The sequence below is a fragment of the Pyrus communis genome, chromosome 6, assembly GCF_041283825.1.
Source record: "Pyrus communis isolate YQ-2024b chromosome 6, ASM4128382v1, whole genome shotgun sequence".
NCBI lineage: Eukaryota > Viridiplantae > Streptophyta > Magnoliopsida > Rosales > Rosaceae > Pyrus > Pyrus communis.
The window spans coordinates 23069159-23095921 of NC_142570.1; the positions used below are offsets into that span (position 1 = coordinate 23069159).

The following is a 26763-nucleotide window of genomic DNA, read 5'->3' on the forward strand; positions in this document are numbered from 1 at the left end:
TTAAGAAAATACGCCCCACCTATGGGAGTGTGCCCTCTAAAACTCAAGGTCATAGAGGGAAGCCTACATTTTCATACTTTTAGAGTAAGATGAAACTTCTTCTTACGAAGAAGTTCTGTCTAGGGATGGCCTCCCTTGTCCCCCATCTATATAATGGTCATGTGGGTGGGAATAACCCCTCCATCTTGGGTGTAGGTATATTTTTTGGTAGCCTTTTTGGCTAGATAGCTAGTTCTTACTTAATGAACATGTATGTTCCTGCTCTATGTAAGAGTTGTGCTTATCTTCTCATTTTTAAGGAGTCTTTCTGTATTTTCTTCTTCATGTTGCTTTTTAATGGAATTCCAATTGACCAAACAAAAAAAAAGTGTTGCTTTCAATTGCCAAAGATAAATGGATATATACAATAAAGGAAGGGATGAGCACCAGGGATAAGAATATTGTTTGGGAGTTAGTTGACCTTCCGCCTAGGCATAAAGCCGTTGGAAACAAGTGGGTTTTAAAAATCAAACGCAAGGAGAATGATGTCCTTATAAACTCGTCGGGTGCATGAATCTCTAGTTTTTATGCTAACCTTGGTCGAAGTGACATTCTATGTGCTAAAGTTTGGGGATGCTTTTATTAGGATGCAATTTGTGTGGAACAATAGAATTAAAAAATTTATGATGGAATAAGATTCTACGCTTACAATACAACTAATTTTAAATGCAAAAGTGCATCTTCAAGAAGTTTGGTAATGAATACTATGCTCTCATGCATCAAAATTGAACTTATAAAATTCGTTATATTTACCGTGAACAGAATTCGGTTGCTATTACAGATATAACTGAAGTCCTATGAGCTATGACATCGTGATGCTTTATTGTGACTCGGAAATTTCTACGGTAGGTGCATGCATGTATGCCATACATTATTCATTCAACGGTCAGATGTGAAGAGAGAATAATATCTGACCGTTGGATGGGGAAGCCAGTCTCCAGTGACTGAATTACCGAACAGAGCCGCTCGCATTTTTGCATTCCCAAATCGAAAGAGAAGCTCTAAAACCCAATAGCTGCTGGCTGGGTAAGGCTCTGTAAACCCCTTTTGCTCTCGAGGACGAAACCATGGCGATGCAGAGATTATTCTCCAAGCTTCGTTCTTTCTCTGTGCACTCAGCCCAAACTCTCCCATCATCTCTCTCTTCTCCTTCATTGCTTCGGTCTTGCCCTCCGCTGCATCACCAGCCTCTCCCTTTCTTATCAATTGATAACAGATGGATCGTCAGGTCCCTTTTCAGTGCCCATTCACCGACCCAACCTTCACTGGCTGTCACTGCTCTTCGCTCCTCGCCTTTCCCTTTCTCGGTAAGTTGGGATTTTTTCGTTTGGGTGGTCTTGCCTGTTTGGTTACTGAGAAAACGCCTGAGAAAGATATATTCGTGTTCTTAAATCATTAGGAAATGAAGAAAATTTTACAGCAAATACCGGACTTAGTTGGGGGTTTTATTTGATTTTGGTCTGTTTTGTAATCGATCAAGGGGCAATGTGAATTGGGGGTTTAGATATGGTATTGTTATGTGCATTGATGTGCAATTATATACTAGTGTTTTGAAGAGAAGTAGTGTGGTGTTTGTGCATGTTAAGATGGTTCAAGTGCGGCACGTTTCGTCAAGGGAGCGTAAGAAGAGGAGAAAGCCGATGACTCCAGTCACATCCAAGTTAAAGAAAACCAAAATGAAGTCTTACTCGTAGGTTTATGTTTTCTCCAACATCATATTATGTAATTTGTTTTTGGAAATGTAATTACAGTTTTGGGTAATAAGTGGTTTTGAAATTTCATGATCAGGTCGTACAAGTCCAGGTTTAGGACAATGAATGATGGGACTATTCGGCGGTGGAGGGCGGGCAAGCGGCACAATGCCCATTCGAAGGTGTGCTTTGCATTTTGATTATTCAAAGCTTGGGTTTCGTATGTACCGTTGGTCAATTCTCATCTAGCAAGTAGTAAATTTCAGTGATGTTTCAAAGTCTAATGAATGAATGCTTTACCACATGCGGGATGGTGAATTTTGGTACACATACAGTACACACAACTATACAAGAAAATTTCATTGGTGATATTTTCTTTTTGGGGCCAAACTTCTTGGCTAATTTAGATTAACTTTTAATTCTCTGGAAATAGTTTGGTGATGCATGTATTGGTGCAACTTATACGGGCTCTGCCTGAACTCCATGAAGCCAATCCAAACTTTCTGCCCATATGGACAAGTAAAAAAAAAGCTCAGGTTGAGTTTGAGTTTAGAAAATACGAACCTGATAAATTTTGAGTTGAACACAAAATTAACTACCCAACTTCTAACCTTGAATTCCAATTGCTGTGTTAACACGAATTACTGATAAACTGTTCAGAGCCTTTCGAACAGTATCTTAGCTAATGAAGGGCTGTATTGTTGTCGTTCCTTTAATTTAAATCGTAACAAAAACACCTTCATTTGCGAGGAGGGAGATTGGAATGGATAGTGAATCAGTGATAAACTTTTTGTGAGAAGGGATGACCGAAGGAAAGAAGGATCACTTAGTAAAGGAATGAGTTGGCTTGAGTAGGAAAAAGGAGCTTTAAGGGTGCGAAACATTGTGAGGAAGTGAAGTTTTTCTTGGGATGTGGTTGTGGATGTTCCAGACATAGTCAAATTCCCTTTGGGGGATGGGCTGCACAAGAATGTCTGGAATCCCAAGATCGCAGCTAGTGGTTCAAGTTGATGCTCGTGAGCTAATATTTCTAAATTGATTGTTGGTTGTCATTTTGAGGTGAGGAATGGGGATAGGGTAAGATTTTTGGAAGAGAGTCGGGTATGGGTTTCAGATTTATGTGCCCCATATCATTTGTCTTTATAGATTGACCCGTTATCTTATTATCCCATTGCTATAAGTCTTCTTTATCTCTTTGTCTGAATTTTTGGCTTCCATGTAATTTCAGTGAGAAGGAAGTGAAAGATTTCCTGTCTTTGCTGTCAGATCTATAATCTGTCTTGCTTGTCTCAAGTGGAGCCAATTCGCAAACCTAGCACCAGTTTCTCTCCATCATTTGGGGTCCTTGTGTCCTTGTCATCCAAACCACCCAAATCACAGCCATTACCAAACAGCCCCACATAACTTTGAGCTTCTTATTCATCCACACCATTTTATGGTTGTAGAGAAAGGAAAAAGCGAAACTTGCGATGACATTACTTATTCATCTCCCTGAACAGCTAATTTTGTGTAACCATAGGTAGATTTACTCATATCCGATTTACTATGAATAAATTGATACTAGCAACCTGCATGGCCTAGATTTTTATTCATTTTTTTAAATGGCATACATATTAGAAATTGTGGCCCAGCGTCATGGCACCTTTTGCACATGGCTAGAGCATTCCAGAGACTAATTCTTGGGCTTCAATAGAGGATAATTTTATTATAGTGAGGTTACGTCTGCTATATTAGTGAGTAATGAGTATGTAATTTCATATCTTGGTTTTACAGTTATTTGGTATCTTTCTTCTCATTGGCATGTAATTTCAATCATTTAATGCTCCATTGCCCTCTTGTGTGTCTTTTGTGGACAAGGCTGTTTAGGGAGACCATTTTGAATTGGGCAATATTTGAATCTTGTGTTGAATTACTTTGTGAGAAGCACAAGTCTTGGAGGAAAGAAAAGGGGCATGATGTTGGATATGTGGTGTTCTGAAAATATTTTGAGTTGTTTGGATGTAGAGAATTCGGAGATTGTTCAAGGTGCTAACGGGGAGGATGAGTTTATTTCTGCTCATCCTTTCAGCTCTTAGGGTGCTTTTGTTAATTAGTTTTGTTTGCATTGGGGTGCTGATGTTAATTAATTTTGTCTACATTTCAGTTGCTTACTAATTGAGCTAGTGATTAGATTACGTTCTGGATAGTGTGTGCCTTGATTTTATGCACTTATTGAACCTGGTGAGGTAGTATTTTCTTCATGTTAGATAATCCTTTGTTGAAACTTGGATAAGATAACTGTGTCTTGTTAGTGCTTCGGCTGTAATTCTTTCTTTGAGGCTAATGCATTATTGAAAGGACTGGTTTAGCTTTTTCATCATGTCAAATAATAGTCTGCTGCAAATTTTAAGTATAAAGGTTTTACCTGTCTCCTGCCTGTCCACTTTAGGTTGTCTTCTTATAATATGCTAGATATCTTGCCAAATATCTTTCATTGTTAATTTTATCTACAATTACAATTATAGACATTTACAATTATAAGCTCCTTTTTAAATTTTTAGGTATTAAACTTGCGTAGTATGCTGATAGAATGTAAAAAAATACAAAATAGGGTTATTTATCGCAATGCCTCTCGAAATATCACTCGTGTCTCACTTTGCCCCTCAAAGTTTAATTGCGTGTGAAGTTACCTCAATCTTTCTTTACTTTTCCATCTCCATTGCTGATGTGGTAGTATGGCATCACATGACAATAATGGTGATTTCCTCCTTATAAACGTTTTGCTTTTGTTGAGACCACATAGTGATGTAGGGCAGACTAGTGAGCATCTGTATATTAGGGAAAATGACAAGTCACCCATTTCAGTTACTGTAAAATAGTCTGTTATCTCTAAATGTAATTAGCTGTGCTAATGTTTGTGATTAGTTAGAACTGTTATAAGGTAGGTAGTTAAGGGGTATCTTTGTAAATAGCCAAAGGCTATATATATGTCTTCACAGTGTACAAACTAATTAATTCAGAAATACAATTGGAAAGCTTACAGAGGAAGTTTCCAGATTCTATATGGTATCACGCCATTTCTGCTTCACAGCATCGATCCTTCCGCTCCCTCGACTCGATCGATCGATCGATTCTTGATCGATCTTTCTGTTCTTCTCCTCTGATTCTTCAGTTTCTCTTCTCCGATCTCTCTTGCATCAACATCTTTGCAAGCTATGGCGGCGCAATCATCTTCGCCACCACCTGCATCGTCTTCTCCGTCGGTTCAAAACCCTAATTTCTCTGGAAATCCAAGTCCTCTGAGTTCCTACACCTCCCTTACGATCCACAACATCGGCAGCATGGTGCCGATCAAGCTGAAACGATCGAACTATCTGCCATGGCGTGCGCTGTTTGGCCCAATTCTACGGCGCTACAAGCTTCTTGGAATCATTGATGGTACTGATGTATGTCCATCGCCCTTCCTACCTGATCGCAGCATTAATCCTGCCTTTGAGGAATGGTACGAAAAAGATCAAAATCTCTTGATCTGGTTCAATTCCACACTTTCTGAGGAAATCATCCCCTTCACGGTGGGTGTTTCTTCGTCTCGCGAACTCTGGTTGAAGCTTGAACAGAGATTTGGTGGAATTTCAGAGGCTCATATTCATCAATTACGGTGGCGTCTCCAATCTGTTCAGAAAGGTTCTCGCTCCATCTCCGAGTATCTTCAAGAAATTAAGGAAATCTCAGACTCCTTGCAAGCTGCTGGTGCCTCGGTTTCTGATCGCGACCTAATTGCAGCCACACTTCATGGCTTGCCTGATGATTTTGAGTCCTTCATTGACTCAATCATGCTTCGATTGTCCTCTACCTCTCTTGATGAACTCCATGGTCTTCTTCTCACTAAAGAACTGTCCATGGCTCGACGCAAAAATATCAGTTCATCCTCTGTTGCTGAACCTTTTCAAGCCTTCTCGGTGCACTCTCAGCCTCCTCTGCTACCTACTCCTTCAGTGTTTGCTGCTCAGCACCAATCTTCATCCTGGCAACAATCCAAATCTGCAAATCGTGGCAAACATAACAGAGGCCATTCCTTCTCTCACAGAGGCAATCGCAATTTCCAAATGAACCGTGGCAATTACTCCAACATTCGTGGACATCGTAACTTTCAAGGCTCTCGTCATCCTCAAGGCTCTTCCCATTTCAAAGTTCCCTGTCAAATCTGTGGTTCTAACAGTCATGAGGCTCTTGATTGTTTTGATCGAATGAATCCTGACATCTGTGGTCGGATTCCTCCTGCTAAACTCGCTGCTATGTATGTCAATCAATCTGCCAAACCAGCTCAGCCTTGGTTGATTGACTCGGGTGCGACTTCTCACATTACTAATGATGTTGCCAACATTTCTTCTCCCACTCCCTATACTGGTGAAGATAAAGTGTATATTGGTGATGGTAAAGGTCTTTCTATTCATCATATTGGTTCATCTGCTTTGCATACTCCTCATACTTCCTTTAAGCTGCAGAATGTTTTACATGTTCCCTACATGAAACATAATCTCTTGTCTGCTTATCAGTTTCTCAAAGATAATAACTGTTCATTGACCCTTGACCCTTATGGATCCACTGTCAAGGATCGTATTTCGGGGAAGATGCTTTTGCGGGGACCCGTTAGAGATGGATTCTACCCTCTTCAAGGCTCCAGCACTTCTTCACTTTCTTCTCCCTCCGCTCTGCTCAGTGTCAAGGCTCCTGTCAAAGTTTGGCACCGACGCTTGGGTCATCCATCCTCCTCTATTTTCAGAAGGGTAATTTCTACTAATAAACTGGCCTTACAAGGCAAGTCTACTATTGATTTCTTCTGCTCAGATTGTGCTCTTGCCAAGAATCATAAGCTTCCTTTTGGACTTTCTTCTTCAACAACAAATCACAGTCTTCAACTTCTACACTGTGATCTGTGGGGTCCAGCGTCTGTTCTCTCAAACAGTGGTTTCAAGTACTATTTGCTCATTGTTGATGACTTTAGCAAATATAGCTGGTTCTTTCCTTTGAAGTCCAAGTCAGATGTTTTTTCTACATTTGTTGTCTTCAAATCTTATGTAGAAAATTTACTTGGCAATAAAATCAAAGTTTTGCGCTCCGATTCAGGGGGTGAATTCATCAGTACCTCTTTTGCTTCCTTTCTCAGTACACATGGCATTTTTCACCAATTTAGCTGTCCACATACCCCTGAACAGAATAGTTGTGCTGAGAGAAAGCACAGGCATCTTGTTGAGACAGCTCGTACTTTGCTAGTTGCTTCTCATGTTCCTCATGTATTTTGGGTTGAAGCCTTCTCCACTGCCATCTATCTTATTAATCGGCTTCCCATCTCTAGTATTTCCTCATCACCATGGGAATTATTATTCAAGCAACCCCCAGATTACTCTAAACTTAAAGTGTTTGGTTGCCACTGCTTCCCTTGGCTCCAACCATATGTTCACAGCAAATTAGATGCCAAGAGCAAAAGTTGCATTTTTCTCGGATATAGCCTTCAACACAAAGGCTATAGATGTCTTGATCCCCTCACCACTCGAATTTACATCTCCAGACATGTTGTCTTTGATGAAAGTTCTTATCCATTTCAATCATTGCAGCCTCCCTGTTTCTGTCCCAACCCATCCTCACCAGCAAGCTCTTCCTCTTTGGATCTTTATTTTGAGAAATATATTCCCCATCTCTCTACTAGCCGTGCACCATCTTCTTCACCTGTTTCTACTTTTGCCTCCGATTCTCCCCATCCTTCTTCTTCTCAACCCATTTCAGTCCCTGCTGCTTCCAGTTCTGACTTTGTTTCTGACTCCTCCACCTTACCCTTAAGTCAGTCCAATCCTCCTCCTCTTCCTCTTAATTCTAATCCAATGATCACAAGATCCAAGGCTGGCATTTATAAATCTCTCCCTCATGCCTATGCAGCAACTAAGCATCCTCTTCCTGTTGACACTGATTATGTTCCTAGTACATACCTGCAAGCTTCTAAGCATGCTCATTGGCGAGCTGCAATGCAAGATGAGTATAATGCATTGATCTCTACTGGTACTTGGTCCATTGTCCCCTCTCATCCTTCCCAAAATATAGTTGGATGTAAATGGGTGTTTCGAGTTAAGAAAAAGGCTGATGGCACCATTGACAGATTTAAGGCCAGACTAGTGGCAAAGGGTTTTCATCAACAAGAAGGTATTGACTTCCAAGAGACCTTTAGTCCAGTTGCCAAGCCAGTTACCATTCGGATCTTACTCAGTCTTGCTGTCCAACATAACTGGTTTCTCAATCAATTGGATATAAGCAATGCCTTTCTTCATGGTGACTTAAAGGAGGATGTCTACATGCAACAACCTCCCGGGTTTGTTGATCTCAATTCTCCTACTTCAGTTTGTAAGTTGCAGAAATCCCTATATGGACTAAAACAAGCTCCTCGAGCTTGGTTTGATAAACTTTTTCAAGCTCTTCATTCTCTTGGGTTTCAACAATCTTCATCCGATGCCTCATTGTTTGTTCTTCATGGTCCTCATTTGGTTATTGTTCTTGTGTATGTTGATGACATTCTAGTAACCGGTCCTCACTCCCAAATCTGTCAACAGTTTATCACCCAACTCAGTTCTCAGTTTCCAGTAAAGGATCTTGGTCCTTTACACTACTTCTTGGGCTTAGAAGTACACAGATCCTCCCATGGCATTTTTGTTCATCAATCCAAGTACTTAATTGATCTTCTTAAGAAAACACACATGGAGGGTGCCAAACCGTGCTGCACACCCCTTAGTTCCACAAAATTAGATAACAGTGGGCCTCTCTTGTCCAACCCCACTGAATATCGTTCTATTGTTGGGGGATTACAATACCTTACTTGGACTAGACCGGATCTCGCTTTTGCTGTCAACCAGATCTGCCAATTCATGCATGCTCCCAGGGAACAACATCTTCAGGCAGCTAAACGAGTTCTTCGATTTCTTAAAGGTTCTCTTTCCCATGGTTTATGGTTCACCAAGGGTTCAACCCATCTTTCAGCATACTCTGATGCTGATTGGGCTGGCTGCACTTTTTATAGAAGATCTACCAGTGGCTATTGTGTGCTCTTAGGCTCCAATCTCATTAGCTGGAGTGCTAAGAAACAAAGTGCTGTTGCACGGTCATCTACAGAGGCTGAATATCGCTCCTTAGCTCATACAGCTGCTGAACTTACTTGGGTTTGCAAAATCCTCAGAGATCTTCACTTCCCTATCCCTACACTGCCTACACTTTGGTGTGACAACATCTCAGCCATCTCCCTCGCATCTAATCCTGTTTTTCATGCTCGTACAAAGCATGTTGAGATTGATTACCACTATATTCGCGAATTGGTTCTAGCAAATCTTCTCAAAGTTCAGTATGTTTGCAGTGCAGACCAATTAGCTGATCTTCACACCAAGTCCTTATCCAAAAGTCGATTTCAGTTCCTGTGCTCCAAGCTTCCCATTGGAATCTGTTCTGATTCCCCTTCTAGCTTGAGGGGGTGTATTAGGGAAAATGACAAGTCACCCATTTCAGTTACTGTAAAATAGTCTGTTATCTCTAAATGTAATTAGCTGTGCTAATGTTTGTGATTAGTTAGAACTGTTATAAGGTAGGTAGTTAAGGGTGCGACAAGTTTCTTAGTGAAAGATTACTGGGTTCGGCATAGGAAAAAAGGCTAGGCTTTTGTAGAATGGTTCTTATATGGATGATCTGGATGGAGAGGAATAGGAGGATATTTAATGGTAAGTAAGTGGGTGGGGTAGAAGAGCTTTGGGAAAGGGTGAGGTTTTGGTCTTCGCTTTAGGCTTTGGTATTCACTTTTGTTAATCTTACTTTTATAGCTTTTATTTATGTGGCTGTTGTAGTTCTTGTTAATTTCTGTATGCTATGTTAAGACAAAGGACTTTCAATGTCCCGAAGAACTTCAGGCTTTATTCTTAAAGATGCACTACAAGGAGTGAAATACTCTAACACTACAATTGCACTACAAAGACTCTAAACAAATGATTTCAAAATGACACCTCTTCTTAAATGTATAGCATCTAGTCATTTTCAAATTCCTTCCACATAATTTTTTTAGCACATTCCTCGCTACTTTAGCCTAGGTTCCATGGACCTTCGAAGTCCCTCATCCAAACACACCCCTACTGTATCTGGATTCGATGGATTTCTAGTTCACTGGTTGCAATTTTTGTTTTTAATAATTATTCTTTTCCAAAGGAAGAAAAAAAAAAAAGTTGTATAGAAGATGATGGCATTAGAGTCAAGGAAAATAGCATGAAAAGAGCAATCCCTAAACTCAGGAAACTGAAGCAAACTCTAGTGAAAAGTTCCACCAATAAAAATCCTTCTATTGCTTTCCAGCAAAACCACCACAACAATTTCTGATACAGCATGCCCCTAGCACCAAACCCCTTTCCTCCCTCCAAAAAACTTTTAACTTTTCACATAAGTGGCTGGAATTGACAAACTTGCTTTTTCTAGTGAACATTATCCACGAAATATGCAACTGGACATTGAAACATTAAAATGGTTCAAATTCTGCGTTACTTCTACTCTAGTTTAATACCTGTAAGTTGGAGATGCAATAACGCAAGCGAATACCTTTACCTTAGGTTGCACTTTAGCCTCCCGAATTGCTTGAGGGACCAAAGGGACAATGACAAGAATCATCCAATAATCGCCTTGAGAAGGATTTGCAATAAAAAACTTGCGATGGCTTCAACATGCAATATAGGTGGTCAATCATCTTGGTTTCTCATTTCATATGTCCATATAGATACATGCACTATTTGTGAGCACATTTGTGTTTTTATGTGTTAGGTGTGTCCCAAAACATTAGATAGGTGTTGTCTTATTGCTTATTCACAGTTCGGGTTCCTGCAAAGTTTTCGACATATAATAAAAAGAGAGTTGTTTGAATGACTGCTCCAGTTACATTATATACTCTACTGAAACCTAAGTCATGACGTCACATGTGGAACAAGTGAATTCTTTTTTCACTATTTTTGTTCCTTAGAGTGGTTCTCAGCAAGTTTGAAGTTCAATTACCTACTGAATATTCCCTTTCAACCAGTTTTCGTTTGCCGACCAGCACCCTTAGTTTATATCTATGGATAAGTATCCCGTATATGACCTATACAAGCCCTTAAAAATGAAACCTTTCCTCTCCCCAGCCGTTTCCGATTAAGAAGATGTGAAAGCGCCTCTCTCTATATAAGATCGTACAGCAACACTATTTGCACAGCTTTGTACAGCAAAAGGACACTCTTATCCTGAGTTGTGATTTCTAAATGAAATTGATAAAAAGTTGTTACATTAGCTGGTATCTCGTAGCCTGCGATGTTTCTAAAATGACGGATTTTTGAGCACTGAAGGGTACAAGATTTTTAAAGATTCGAGTAAAATAATGTCTTGTAAGCAAAAGATTGGCCCCCATTAGTTTAAGAAAGTATAGAAAAAGGAGTTATCTTGGTGTGTTGATTGTTGATTATAATTTGGACTAGTTATTTCTTTAATTTTGTGGGGCATTCTTCTTTGTATATGTTTGTTTCTGGTGAAACAATTCCAGATGAATTGGCATTTGCGTCATTAGGATCACATTTCTCTTTCGTTTCCCCCTATCTTATTTGTGGATTATGTTTATTTTGGTCATCAATATGTTGATTAGCTCCTCTGTCTGGGAAGCAACATGAACATGTATGCATGCTTGTCCATTGCCCTATTAGTGCAGCTAAATCTCTTATTGGTGCCTTAACCAGCTCGACCAGACTTCAAATCCTTTTATTGCAAATGTACCTTTTTTTCTCTCATTATAATGGTGCATTCATGATTCACGAATGGTTTTTAGTAGACTAGAAGTCTAGATGTACCAATTTGTTCCTGAAATTAATGAAATTTTATATCTTATGCAGTCAAAGATATCTAAGCGTAGACTCAGAGTGCCTGCCCTTGTCCATCCTGCTTATGCTACAGTGATGAAGAAGCTCAATTTTTGCGGTTAAAAGTTTGAGTCCTCTGGTAGGTGCTGCCAGTCTCTTTCTATAGTTTCCGTTTCCGATTCCTTTGAACAAGCAGTGCTCAGTAGCTAGATGGTTATTTGAGGCTATACCTGTTAGCTGATGAGAACAATCTGCTATAATTGTCTTTTTAAACTTGTATTCCGTGGACAACTGCTTGGTGAGGAATTTTTTACGAGCGTTTTTGCAATACTGGAATGTATCAGACAGAAATAACAACTTTTTCGAGACTCAATCTTCAAGTATTGATATAGATTATCCGTTTTGAAGCATTTGGACAATAATTTTCCTTTCATTTGTTATCTCTTGCAACACTTGTACTAGAAAATTGCAGCATTTGTGTTTTGTGACCTTGTGCAGCACTTTGTACTCGACGCTGTTCCCAGACTTAAATTTATCATTGAAATGGAGTTGATCGGTCGCAAACAGAATGCTGAAAGTACGACATTGAAAGAAAATGAATTCCGCACACTTTTTTATTTACTGCACGCTCATTTTGTTTTCTAGAGCCCCACTTAAATGGCACGCAAAAGTTGAAAATGGTGTAGAAAAACAATATATGACGAGGTAGTTCATTATTTTCTTGTAACTACGTCTGGTGCTACCAATTTAGTGTACAGCTGCCGGTCCGCTAACAGGCGAGCCTCCTCGCTCGCTGTCGTGCCTCACATGGCCGGCAGCTTTGGCTCCTCCAGAATCGCTGATATTCCCGGCAGCTTTAAAGGATGAGAAGATGGCGTAGCATAATGAGTCGGCCACGGTGGCATGGTAGAGCGAGAGCCAAGAGAGACTCCTCTTCAGGCTCGGAATGTTGTATTTTTGGATTGCCAGTGAAGCAGCAGATCATTAGGCCGAGGTGGCGGGTGTGGCAGGCGGTGGCAATGAGGTTGGCACAAACTATGGCGGCAATGTATGGTAGGAAGAACCATATGTTTCTGAAAAAACTGGCTGGAAGGCAGAAGATGGAACCGATGGCGGTGGCGGCTGTGGCGATGAGGGGTTGCTTGTAGCCATGGTCAAGGATGATTGAGGTACTTATTGGTCTCTCTTTCTATGTTCATCTACCCATCTAAAGATCTAAAGGGTGTGGTGAAATTCGCACATTGTCTACGATAGTTAAACGGGTCAAGTATGGTAGCAGCCATACCGTTTACGGCTCTAATTAATATTAAATATTAAAAATATAAAGATTTTTTGCTCAAGTACCACCCGACCTTGTAAGCATATACAATATTGCCATTAAATTTTAAATTTTAAAATTTTCCAACCAGACCGTCCTAAGTTAGAATCTATCACTTACGTTTCTTTTCATCCATTTTACCATTAAAACATGTCATATGTAGGAATTTTTTCATCAATTCACTTAATGGGGCTGACTAGAATCAAATTGGCTGCAAAGTAATACTGCCTCAGTCAATATAGCTCCAGATTTGGGGTTTGTACAGCCCCAATCCGGCAATTCCCTACATAAGAGTATGCAAACTTAATATTTGAATAATACCTTAACCACACACCCACTTGCTGACTTACAAAAAAAAAAAAAATTTAGAAAATTTATTGAAACGAAAGACTAGATTTTTGCATAATTTTCACTTCAATTCTTCAACAACCCCTGCCAAAATCTAATTTGAAATCAACTTTTCCCCTGCTCTTCATGACCTTCCTCTAACGCTGCTAAAAATTCCTTTTACCTTCACATAAATTGATTCTAAGGAGCCCTAGAAAGTGAACTGACAAAAATATCCCTCCATGCAAGTCACATGTATGTCTAAAGTAATAGATTCCAACCGCTAAAAAAGTTGAGAGTCTCCAAATTACAAATAATTTATTTTGTAAAATATGAGTGGGTATACCACTATGTGTTGTTTGTGCGCCTCCATTGCCTCGTGAAATGTGTCATGCGAGAAAGAGGACATATATTTTTGCCGTGCCCCTCTTCTTTGGAGTCATCGGAAGAACGACATTCCTTCCCACCGTTTCCTTCTTTACGTTTCAATAATTTCCACTTATTTCACCATTTGCCCAAAAATTCCCCAGAAAAAAAAAAAAAAAATGTGGGCGCCCCCAAAACCCAACTCCGATTCCAAATCGGAATCGAAATCCAGAAACTCGAAATCCGAATCGGAATCGATGGCATTGTCGGTGTTCGTGGAAAATGTGGCTTGTGAGGAGGAAGCAGTGTCACTGAACTCGCACGACCACGACGACCCACGATTACCGCGCAAGATTCAGCAGCGGCGGCCCGAGTACGTGAGAAGGTCGCCGAGACTGTCGCCGTTGCCACCGGCGCAGAAGGAGGAGGTCGTCAAGGATACTTCGGCGAATGCAGCTTCCAGGAAGATCGACTACGCTAAGCGTGCGAGTGTGAGAAGGTCTCCCAGATTTACGTCATCCGTCCTGGAAGAAGCTGAGAGTAGCAAGATTAAGACTCCGTCAGTTCAGGTGCTTGCGTCATTACTCACCGTTTACTATCTTTAATTTTCTTTTAATTCTGAATTATTTAAATTTTTTTTTAATCCTTAAATTCTATATTTTTTTGCATATTTGAGTTTTTCTCGTTAAAATTAAATTCTGCATGTTTCTTTTTCTTTTTTCTTGAAAAATTGTGTATTAATCAGATGCTTCTCAGCCGTCGGATCATTGAATCTTAAGAATCCTGCGGGTGGTGAGTTTTGACTTTTGTCCAAAAGGGATTAGATGCTTGTTTCATCTTTCATTTATTACACCCGCACGCTTATTGGCGCCACGGACTTTCAACCATTCAGGACCCACTTTAGTTGAACTGGCATTTGTACCCTTTAAAGCTTTTAAAAGTAATTAGAATCAATTTCTTCATGAACGTATTCCACAGATTTTATTTTTATTTTTAGAAAATCCCTATTAGAAACATTAATTTACATCTAAAATAATACTTTGATTCTTTGAATGTTAAACGAAAATCAAATATTTTTTATTTAAAAAAAGGAATTTTTTTTTTGACAAATTACAAAAGTGTTAAAACAATCAAACAGAAATATTAAATCAAATCCAGAACAAAAATTTAAAAATATTACAAATAAAAAGAATATGTTTTTAGTTCAGATGTTTTATGTATCTATTCTCTTTTTTTTTGTAAACTTTTTATGTATCTATTCTTTGTTTTGGATTTCAGTCAGTAGTTTTTTTTTTGACTTTTAAGGTAAATAGAAATAGATGGTTTTTTTGTATCTAATATCTTATAGGATAAGGGGTTGAGTTTTTTACGTGTGTGTCTCGGATTCGAAACTCGTTCTCTAAACTATTGTAATAGTTTCGAACTCTTGTAATTAGTAAAAGTAAAAAAAAGGTTTTTTTTTTTTTTTTTTTTTTTTTTTTTTTTTGGGGAAATGAGTAGAATTTAAAAAATAATAAAATAAATGTCACTTTTAGTGATTGACGGCCATGAGTTCCGTTTTTATGAAACATGAGGGTCTGATTGGAGAAAGGCCATGCTAAAGAATCAGAGAATTTGGAGAAAGGTAATCAGATCAACTAGCTCCCCCCATAGTTTATATGATCCCTGACTTTTAGGTATTTGATTATGAATTTCAAGGTGAAACTCACGCTTTTTTAATTTCATGTGTTAGTAAACGCCCGGGAAAGTTAAGAAGTCCAATGATTCCAATGCACATTTAAATATTGCGTGATCCTTGAACCGTCAGGGAAATACAATTGACTGTATTTGGCCTGTTAATGCCAACATAAGTACAACATTGTGGCATTATACTCCAGAATCGAAACGGTCAAATTCATTAAGCATAAACCTTGTTTGAAGTTAGGTCTCCTTGCTAGGTATAGCGACCATAAATTTGGCAAGAGTTGTAACATTTGCATGATGCTCCCTTTCCACATCTTACACAATCTTGATATATGATTTAATACATTGCAAACCTTTTTGAGCACTCCCAAACGCTTATTGTTCAAAATTTTAGTTCAGAAAGAAAAATAGAATAATTTTATGAGCAAGCTAATAATATTTCATGGTAGGCAATTTTGAGGCCTCCCCTTCCCTATGAGAATGTTGTGGTCTGATTGCCATCTCTCTGAAATCTTGACACTTTCGTTTTCCTCATGATAGTTTTAACATTTCCCATGAAGCTCTTGTTTGTTTGTTTCATTTTTTGGTGATGGTTCCCAATATGTCATAATTGTATTTGGTATGTCAGTTGTCTTATGTCTCGTTAACCATTTACATCAGTTTACACATTCTAATTTCAAGAATGGATTATTGGCTTGTGCAGCATAAAACGTACAAGGGTGGAAGCATGGGATCAGAGTGAGTCATAAGTTTTCAAACATGTTAGCTGCGGGGCATTCACATTCATCATATGATTCATATGTCAATTTTGTTGACTTCTGCATGTTCGCTTGTTGCAGGGATGATGAACGGAGAGATACAGTATCAAATGTAGTGAACTTAGCAGAGAAGTCTATCAGGAGATCTCCAAGGTTGATGAATCAGTCTGCAGTGGAAAGCTGCTGTCTGAAAGTTTCTTCGCAAGAGAGATCTCTAAGAAAATTTGAATCCCCCGAAAAAGGCAGCCTCAAGGCTCTGTCATTAAATACTTCTAATGTTGAAACATCATCAAGACACACAGAAGTTGAGCATCCATCTCTTTCATGGCACGGAGATAGTGATAAGAGACCTACACCCTTGAGGAGGTCTTCAAGGTTAATGTCATCTCCTGAAAACAATTTTGATGGTGAAAAGTTGGATAAAAAGCACATAAGAAGATCTCCTAGGTTTTCCCCTTGTTTGGATGCGGGTAAGGAAACTTCCAATCTAAATTCTAGTTTCATTGGATTGTCTGATTCAAAAGATGGGTTTTCTTCCAAGAAGATATTGATCTCAATCGGAAAATCTTATTCAAAATTTTTTGACGAGACACACTTGAGTCAATCCCGAAGAAGAACCAGATCGATGTTTGAGGCTAAAAGAAGAGAATCAGAATGTGCTTTGATTGAATTGCCCGAGACCTATGTGAAACAACCACCAAAGAAAAGGAAAACCTTAGATTCATCAAAGAACAAGCAAAACAAACAAGAGAGCATCAAAAGTGCTTCGTTCATTGGAGATCCAATACCTGATGTTGAAGCTCAAGAAAGATGGGGTTGGCGGTATCGAATGAAGGTAATAAATCAACTTAACGATTTATTCATTTGCATGTCGTTTTTCTCCTTTAAGTTCAGACTCTTACTTGAACTTCAATATGCAATCAGAGTCACATTATACATATCAAAGCTTGAAATTGTTGAGGCATAAGGGGAAGTGTTGGAAGTACTGCTATGTGTGGCGTAAGCCTTTTAAGACTTATGAGGCATACCATAATAATTAACCATTATATTTAATCAACAACAAAAATGTCATTCATGCTTAAAACTGAACTAAAACAAATATAATTCAAGAAGAATATCATAATTAATGCTTAATATAATAAATAGATATAACTCAAGTTCACGAACTCCACAAACTTGAATAAAAATTCACAATGGACTGGGGTGCCATTTTTTGCTCACTCAACAACAGACAGATGATCTACACTTTCCCTTTTCATGTTACTCACGATGCACTAGCTAGGAGGAAGTGACCATCAGTTCTTTCTGTAGCAGATCACATGTATTCCCCCTCTAATCTTCACCATAATCCGAACAGTTGCTTCCCAAATAGCCTCAGCTGGATCAAAGCCTGACAAGGTGTAAACTATTTGTTTTCATATTCTAACACCTTCTAAAAAAAACTCCAATTTAAAATGATTAAAGTTGACACAGCACAAAAAGTTCTCCATATGTTTTTCTCTTATTGTTGGTGGGAAACTAAAGCAGTAAAAGATGTTTTTTTTTTTTTTTTTTTGAAGAAATAATGACAATTTATTAATATAAAAACAATAATTACAAAATAGTGGATAAGAAATCCACCATGTAGCAAAGCTAACTAAGACCTCTCAAATAGATCTGATTAAAAGTAACATAACCTCAACCAAAATCATTTTACGGCTGTTAACATATCCCAAACTATATGAAAGAGAATAATCCTTGAACTCATTCGAAACTGATGCCCAGAAGGCTGCCCAGTATCTTACTCTACCCCATAGTTCTGCTACCCCCACTCCATTATAATCCTCAAGAACTCTTCTGTTACGCTCCAACCAAATGTTCCAGAAAACTGCCAACACCAAACAGCCCCACAAAGCTTTAGCTTTCCTCCCCTTTCCTAAAGCCTCAAAATTGGTGCTTAGAAGCTCGAAACAACCCTTTGGAATGACCCAACTAACTCTAACTTCCTGAACCAATTTCCACCACAACTGTATTGAGTAAGAACAATGGAGAAAAATATGATTTACACAAACTGCACCAATGGGCAGAATTACAAATAAAAGGCCTTCGCCTTTGAACTTGATCACACAAGAACTTTGAACTTTGGAGGAGCTTTTGACTTTCAAATCTGAGAAAAGGGTGGAAAATGTTGCACAGTTCCATTGTTGTTCAAGAAAGAGCTATAGGATTTGCAAGTGAACAATCCTGATAAGTCTAGTTTCCACCTTCTGTTATCCGCTCTTGATTGAATCAAACTAACATTTTCCACCTTCTGTAATAACCTAGCTGCCTCTTCTATCTCAACTCATTCAAATTTCTTCTGAAATCAAAATTCCAGCTTAAAGAATGAAGAGAAAAATCCACAAAACTTGAAATGCTCTGGTTTTGCATTCTCGATAACAAGAATAATCTAGGATATTGCTCTTTCAATGGTCCACCTTGCAACCAACCATCGTCCCTAAACCTCACCCTCTCCCAGTTGCCCACCTCAAACTTGCAGCACTCTAGGAACGATTGAAGACCAGACGAAATATCTTTCCAAGGGCTACGACTTGAAACACGCAGCAAAGGATTTGCATCCCACCCATTATCCTGCAACCCGTACTTGCTTCTTATCACCTTGTGCCAGAGAGAATTTGATTCCTTTGGGAATCTCCACAAAGATGCATATTTAGCCACTCAACCTCTCATAGTGAAGGCCTCATCTGCACTTATATTCAGATTTTATAAGCATGTAAATAAATACATGATATCCATGATAAATATGTATATAAATAAGTGCACTTTATATGTATGTAAATGAGTGTACGTGTATTAATGTCTATCCATGCAATTTTTATTTCATTTTATATTGGTAGAATAATTTTTCGCTCTTGACTATTAAACTTGTATTTGTGAAACCATCTGGTGATTTGAATAGATTACACTCTGTTGTAGGGTTTCTTTAGTTTTTAGTTAAAAACCACCACAGTTTCGTGTTTAATATGATTTAGTTCTGGTTGTGCCTGTGTTGGAGTTTTGCAGAGTCAAAGATCTAAAAGACAAAGCTTGAAGCTAAAGTGAGTAATATATAGTTCATAAATTATCTCTTTGAGGGTTTGGTTATAGTTTTCTTCAGAGCTTCATGTACAGAGCACATTGTCTTGACTGGTGAGGTGGTAGAAACATGTAGTGGCATATGTTCCATATAACCTTGTTACCAAACATTGTTTTTCTTAAAAGTAGAAAATGTCTTTTGTCATAGACTTACTCCCACCGTTCTCTTTTGTCTTGCCAACTACATGTTGCATCTCTTAGATCAACGCATCTGCTTCTCTGGTGACCACATAATTTTTATTGTTAATCTTATCCCATATGTTCTCAAAGCACTAGATTCACCCACGACCTGGATGGAAATGAATGTGGAGTGAAAGATGCATCTTCTTTTGAATTGGAAAATAGATTCACCCACGACATGTTTGCTCACAGTTTTACACAAAACATGTTGTTGGACCCCCTCACTAGTTAAGAACTTCGGCATTGTGCTCCCGAGTAACGAGACGCTGATCCTTTTTCATCTATTGTGGTTATGCTTTTTATATTCACATGTATACATGGTTGTAGTGAAGATGAAGAAGATGAGATAATTTTGGATGTTGAATGTCACTTTTCTCAAGCTAAAATTGGCGATTGCATCTTCGATCTTGGAGATTGTGCTTACATAGAGGTAATTTCTCTTTTTTCCCTACTGATCATGGGGTTTTTTTTAAAGTAATTACAGATTGCTTCCACATGCTCTACTTGTGTAGATGCCTTCTTAATCTGGACTCTGGAGTTATAGGTGTATTGAATATTGATACATAGTCTTATTTTGGAAGGTTTGTTGGATGTATGATGTATGGAAAACATCAAATAGGACCTTAACTCTTCAGAGTAGTGTTAGTTACAGACTTATAGTTTGTTTGGACCTATCCTGGAGAGCTCATGCATGGTATTATGTAGTTTTAGTTGCATTCCGACGAGCATTTGAAATAAATGTTAAGTTAATTTTTACAGGGTGATGAAGGACAAAAGCATGTGGGAAGGATCATAGAATTTTTCAAGACAGCTGATGGAGAAAAATATTTCAGAGTCCAGTGGTTTTATAAAGTTGAAGATACGGTGAGTTTCTGAAATTGTTGAGTACGGACCCATGGTAAGGTATATCCCACTAACCATTCTTTGGTTTTTCTATTTGTTTCTCAGGTTATCAAAGAAGCAGGGACTTCTCATGACAAGAGGCGTTTATTCTATTCTACTGTAATGAACGATAATTTGATAGATTGCATTATTTCAAAAGTCAATGTTACACATATATCCCCTAAGGTATTATTAAATCTTGAATTCTACTGTTTAAAAATTGACTTCTGTTAATGATTTTTTGTATCTTGCCATTTTGCCAAACACATGCTGTATATTATATTAGTGAAGTACTAATCTTTTGACTTTTTCAGGTTGGGTTAAAAGTGAACTCCATTTCGCCGTCTGACTTCTACTACGACATGGAATACTGTGTGGACTATTCCACATTTCGCTCCTTCATCTCTGGTTAGTGGATCATACTGTGCCAATGATAGGTTTATGTATTTGGCCCTATTTTTTTTTGCGCATGATTTAATTAGATTGGCTTTGCTCAATAGTTCGAATAGACTTGATATGATACTTTCAATACGATGCCATGTTTGGTGTGGTGTACCATAAGATTGGATTATACTACTTATCCAGCCCAAAAAAACGAGGGAGGGGGTAGGGCAACTACTAATTAGAAAGTTTTAGAAACATGTACATGCTTTGTTTAGTGCAATGAATGTGCATTGTCATGCTTTAAACCTATTGATCAGATTTGGAAGGAAAAAGTCTCCTAAGATACAAATTCTTTTATATTTATTGGGTAAAGGGAAAGTTAACCCTCAGTGCTGCATTCTTTCTGAGGCTGGTGAAGAAAGTGCAGATCGCATTTCTTTTCATTCTCCCTTTACGTTACAGCTCATGCAAGTTGGGTGATTCCCTAAATTTTTTTGCCAGTAGCTATGTTTGTGGAAGAACTCCTTGGGCTTCAGGGTGCTGGAAGTTTTTTGGTCATACGGTTGGTGCCAATCAAAAAGAATTTTGGGGATTGTTCACCTCTATTGTAATATTTGGACGTATGTATTAAAAATTTAAAATTCATTCATCATTTATTATAAAATTTAATAAATAATCTTGAATGACTTATTAAAGAAACTATATCTAATGGGTTACGGAAATAGTCTGGTAGTCCTTGTATTTCCTATGTAGAAAACGTTTTGTTTGTATTTCTACTAAGTGGCCCTCCAAGATCTACCCAAAGGGACAATGTAGACAAAAAAAATTAAACTTTATACTGAAACGTCAATTCCCAAGATTTGACAGTTCATCGTTGTCTATTTTTACTTCAGATAATTCTGTGAAGAGCCACAACATGCCATCATGCAATTCAATCGAAGCAGTTGGTACACTGTCAACTTCAAACTTACTGGAGAATATGCCCAGCTCTGAAACTTACAAAGCAGAATTGGCCCTCTTAGATCTTTTTAGTGGATGTGGTGGAATGTCAACTGGATTGAGCTTTGGTGCTAAACTTTCCTCTGTTAATCTTGTCACGGTATTCAACTATATAAATATTTTTATATAGTCCCTTAAACATGTTGTCATGAATAGCTAATCTTACTTTTTAATTTTTTTTTTCTTTTTTTTTTTTTTTTTGTAGAAATGGGCCCTTGACAGTGATAAATCTGCCTGTGAAAGCTTGAAGTTAAATCATCCAGAAACGCATGTGAGATATCTTATCTGTTTCTAGGTAATAGCCAATTTACCCTACAATGACATTACAGAATAATTCTATGCTTTTTTTTTTGTAGGTCAGGAATGAAACTGCTGAGGATTTTCTACAACTGTTGAAGGAATGGGAAAAGTTATGCAGAAGGCATAAGGCCAACGATGTCGAAAGAACTCATCCATTAAGATCAAAGACCTCAACTATACCAAAGAATGGTAATGAGGTTGGTACCGGTGAATATGAAGTTTCGAGGATTGTTGATGTCTGCTTTGGTGATCCTAATAAGACAGGCAAGCATGGAGTGAACTTTAAGGTAAAACAAAAATGCTTCTAAGATGTCTGATGACAATATCTGCAATGTCATTGAGGGATGCAAAAGATTTTGTGCACTCATAGCATATCATCATATCCTCTGGTTATTATTGAAATTCCTGAAGCATAAAACAAAGTGGTTTAGCACTGTTTTGTTACTGCTACTTACAAAACTTGTGTGTTACCATGTAAGGCAATCTATGTGTGAGTTGGGTCGGAAAACCTTACATGATTTCTTACATTAGGTACAGAGGATTGTAGGGTTAAATCCGCTTTTAGTTTAGGAGTTCCTGCTTTTTCATAGTTGTTACTGTTATTTTTGCTCCATGCAATTCGACTGTGAATTCCTCATTCACTCTTAATATTATCTCATTTCTCTACAAAATTATTTATCATAATAAATATTTAATCGTATTGTTTTTCTAGGTGCATTGGAAAGGTTATGGTAGCAGTGAAGATACATGGGAACCAATTGAAGGCTTAAGGTATACCACTTCTTATGATATGATTATGAATATGTATTTCCAAATCAGCACTAATTTTTTTTGTATCTTCTCAGTAACTGCCAAGAAAGTATACAGGATTTTGTAAGAAATGGGAGGAAAGTGAAAATTTTGCCACTTCCAGTAAGTAGTAACTGATTGAACAAGCTAAAGTAGGACCATATATATTGATCTTGTGTTGCGCTATCCGAATCCTAAATAGATATGTACAATTTCAGGGAGATGTTGATGTAATATGCGGGGGCCCTCCTTGCCAAGGAATTAGTGGCTATAATCGCTATAGAAACGTTGATTCTCCATTGGATGATGAGAGGAATCATCAAATTGTAGTCTTCATGGATATTGTGAACTTCTTGAAGCCAAAGTTTGTGCTGATGGAAAATGTTGTTGACATTTTGAGATTTGACAAAGCTTCTCTGGGAAGATATGCACTTAGTCGTTTGGTGCATATGAAGTACCAAGCGAGGCTGGGAATACTTGCTGCTGGTTGTTATGGCCTTCCTCAATTTCGGTTGCGTGTTTTCTTGTGGGGTGCTCATGCTTGTGAGGTGATCTCTTTTTGTTTCATTGTTTTAATAAATGATCGAGAGTAACACGAAAAATACAATGGGCATTCCATGAATCTGACCTGAAATTTCTTTTATGAAATAGCTAGATACTCGTTGGTTAATATTCAGTTTAGGTTTCCCAAAATAAAAATATGGTTATTGTGTTTCTTTTCAATACGTAAAGGGGCCATATAACTGTTTTCATCATCAAACATTAGAAAAAGAACAAGAAACAGAAAATATATCTTTAGTATATCTGAGTCACACACATATACATGCACAGACAAAGCTAAAAGGCATGCCCAATGCATAAAATCCATAACCAGATTTATGAAACATAAGTCAAGCTCACTCAAATTCTCACGTTACCGTTTAATAATTCATTCATTCATTTTGGAAGGCCAAAAGAGCCTGACGTATTTTCCCCTCTTTTTTTTATCTTCGCAGAATCTGCCACAGTTTCCTCTTCCAACACATGATGTCATAATGAGATACTGGCCTCCACCAGAGTTCGAGGTACTTCGAAGCAGACCTTAAACTTTCAGTTCTATTTTTCTTTACCAATTAAATTGTTTGCTTTCATGTGCAGCGGAACACTGTTGCTTACGATGAAGAACAACCTCGTGAATTATTAGAAAAAGCTCTTGTTCTTCGTGATGCCATCTCGGATCTTCCTTCTGTAAGTTCATTGTATTTGAAGCTTCTCTTACAATTCAACAAAATTCTAATTGTGTTTAAATTTATAGGTCTCAAACGATGAAAAAAGAGAAGAAATGCCATTCCAAAAGCCTCCTGAAACAGATTTCCAAAGATATATAAGGTCAACACATCATGGTAATATCACTATTTTCAGAACTTGTTGTATGCAGTTAATGTTTAACATCATCAGCATATCCGAATTTGTTCTTGGCCCTTCGAGCCCCCATTACTATGCTTTTGGTAAACTTCTAAGGTTGATGTGGCTTAGCTCCTCTGTCATGATATGTGTTAAATTCCAAGTATTTCAAAATGAAAAAGTGTGTTCTTATCCTTTTGCCCCTACATATCCACATTTGAAAGATAATGATGTCAAATGCTTGACATCTGTGTTTAACATATGGAAGCTTTTGCATAGTAGAATTGCAAATCTAACTGATAAATCATACTGACTAGCAACATTAAATTTTTTATTTTTTTGTTTTTGTTATTTTGGTTTGGGTGGCAGGCTATTCATATGATCTGTTCTACATCCATCTACACATATTTAAATGATTTCCATTTTAACTTTCATTTACGCTGGTTGTGTAGAGATGATGGGATCCACGTTTGATGGCACTACGAAAGCAAATGTTTCACTATATGACCATCGGACTTACCACTTATATGAAGATGATTACTTACGAGTTTGTCAGATTCCAAAAAGAAAGGTTGGACACACACACACACACACACACACTTTATATAGCATGGATAAGTTTAACTTCACGTTTCTGTCATTCAAATTTTGTTAACTTTGTAACCGTCTGTTGTTTCTAACTTATAGCTATTTTCAGGGAGCAAATTTCCGGGATCTACCTGGTGTTGTTGTAGGAAGTGACAATGTGGCTCGGAGAGAGTCAACTGAAAAGCATTCTCTGTTGCCATCTGGAAGGCCATTAGTGAGTGTTGATACTCTTAAGTTTTGTTACTTAGATGTTAATAAGAAACAAAATAATATAGCTATGTACGAAAGTATAAATTATAGTGAGAATTTAGGTCCTCTTAAAGGGCTCAATGGAACTGAAAGGACACAAAACTGCTCACAGGAACCTCTGTAGGTTGAAATAAAGAGTGTTACAGAAACTGATGTATTTTTTGCAATGTTAATATGTGTTTAAGTAAAATGAAAATTGGCTAGTGTGTAACCAGTGTTTTTTCCTTCTAGGTACCAGACTATTGCTTTACTTTTGAACAAGGCAAATCGAAAAGGTTCTCTTTTTTTGTTGTTGTTAGCCTTCTAATGTGTTCTACCATTTACTGCTATTCTATTTCCTCACATTTTTCTTATTTTTTTTAAATTTAATTATATTTTTAGACCGTTTGCGAGGTTATGGTGGGATGAGACAGTGCCCACTGTGCTTACTTTCCCAAGTTGTCACAACCAGGTTTAACCATCCTCTCTATTCTAGTTCTTTATGGCATTTCATCTTTTGAATATTTTAGTAACCCTATAGCCTTCTGTAGGTAGTATTACATCCGGAGCAGGACCGAATTCTCACTGTACGTGAATCTGCAAGATTGCAAGGCTTTCCTGATTATTATAGGTTCTGTGGGACAGTTAAAGAGAGGTATGGCCCTTCAATTCTTCTTCTGAATGTGATGTTGAATATTTGACTCCTTTTGCAAGTTTATTCAATAAATGATGAATTGTTTATGATTCGTGTCTGGTTTGTTGATCCGTATTTTAATATGGAAAACACTCATCTCCACTGTAACGAACCATTTCTCTTTCCAAACGATCACAGTTTGACACAGTTGCATAAACATTTCATTTTGTGCTTTAAATGAGTTATTTCTGCAGGATCTGACTGAGGAAGAAAATGAAAGAGAAAACTGAAATATTTCTATAAGATGAGTTATCGTTGATTGTCTTATTTCTTTGTGCAGGTATTGTCAGATTGGAAATGCAGTTCCAGTTTCGGTTGCACGAGCTTTAGGATATGCGTTGGGATTGGCAGTTCGAAAACTCAGCGGAAATGATCCACTCATGACTCTCCCCAATAAGTTTTCTCATTCAAACTTCTTCCAATTCACAAAAAAGTTGCCTCTCGAGACCGAAGAGCAATGATTCTCCCCCTCACCGGTAATCCAACTTGAAAGTCTTTGTATATAGGGTCTATATGCATATCCCTGGTGGGGATTCATAAGATTTAACCATTTTTTCAACCGGACTGTCCAATTCTTTCCCCTTTTTTGCACTTGCCCTGTCGTCTTGGACGGTCGATTCTGTCAAAATCTAATCCCAACTGGTGTTTTATTTCGCGCTCCTTGTTGTATTGACTAATTCTCAGACTTGTAACTGGTTCATTATTTTCATTCAGTGAATGTTTATCTTCAAGTGTTAGGTACGTCGCTCGTGCATTTTTTAATCCGAAAGGCATGAGTGTAATAATGATTTTGTATATGTGTTCTTGTTTCATTTGCGACATGATTTTTGCGTTTACAGTTACATTTTCCAATTAATCAAATTTTGCTAGTGGAAAACTGTCTTTTGGAACTTGGCTCATCTTACAAACATGTTTGACATTCTCATGGGATAGAGCTTCTTCGTCTTTAATGTAATGATAAATTAAGAATGTATGGTTTGTTTACACGTGATTGGACTGGAATTTATAGCCTACGAAATTAAGATATGTTGAAGGAAGAAATATAAAATTACGATCGCCTAGAGGATAGAAGAGGGATTACTCTTGAAGAAAATTCATTCAATCCAATCCTGTTTAAAATGGTAGAATTAGAAGGGATGAATTTCCTTCATAGCTAACCCTTTTCTTGTCT

The 26763-nt window shown here is 37.8% G+C and overlaps 2 protein-coding genes across 5 annotated transcripts; both read left to right on the forward strand.

The window, feature by feature from the left end:
• The first annotated feature begins 983 nt into the window (after nucleotides 1-983).
• Nucleotides 984-12009, forward strand: LOC137710949 (uncharacterized). The gene is made up of 4 exons (XM_068450118.2): nucleotides 984-1346; nucleotides 1626-1729; nucleotides 1828-1912; nucleotides 11633-12009. Exons 1-4 carry the CDS (start codon nucleotides 1107-1109, stop codon nucleotides 11720-11722), a joined length of 519 nt encoding a protein of 172 aa, XP_068306219.2. The 5' UTR covers nucleotides 984-1106; the 3' UTR covers nucleotides 11723-12009.
• Nucleotides 12010-13545: 1536 nt separating this feature from the next.
• On the forward strand, nucleotides 13546-26323 carry CMT2 (chromomethylase 2). Of its 4 annotated transcripts, none has more exons than XM_068450264.2 (23): nucleotides 13546-14179; nucleotides 15997-16031; nucleotides 16133-16886; nucleotides 19094-19128; nucleotides 19673-19775; nucleotides 20105-20209; nucleotides 20294-20413; nucleotides 20542-20635; nucleotides 21505-21710; nucleotides 21816-21881; nucleotides 21967-22197; nucleotides 22623-22681; nucleotides 22756-22822; nucleotides 22918-23247; nucleotides 23695-23763; nucleotides 23837-23926; nucleotides 23994-24081; nucleotides 24535-24653; nucleotides 24780-24884; nucleotides 25151-25194; nucleotides 25301-25370; nucleotides 25450-25553; nucleotides 25873-26323. In XM_068450264.2, the coding sequence occupies exons 1-23, from the start codon at nucleotides 13790-13792 to the stop codon at nucleotides 26051-26053; spliced, it is 3465 nt and encodes a 1154-aa protein (XP_068306365.2). In that variant the 5' UTR covers nucleotides 13546-13789; the 3' UTR covers nucleotides 26054-26323. The 4 variants fall into 4 exon arrangements, with proteins under 4 accessions (XP_068306365.2, XP_088552179.1, XP_088552178.1 ...); XM_088696053.1 differs by having other exon boundaries at nucleotides 13686-14179; nucleotides 19086-19128; XM_088696052.1 differs by lacking the exon at nucleotides 13546-14179 and adding an exon at nucleotides 15146-15234.
• The last annotated feature ends 440 nt before the right edge of the window (nucleotides 26324-26763 follow it).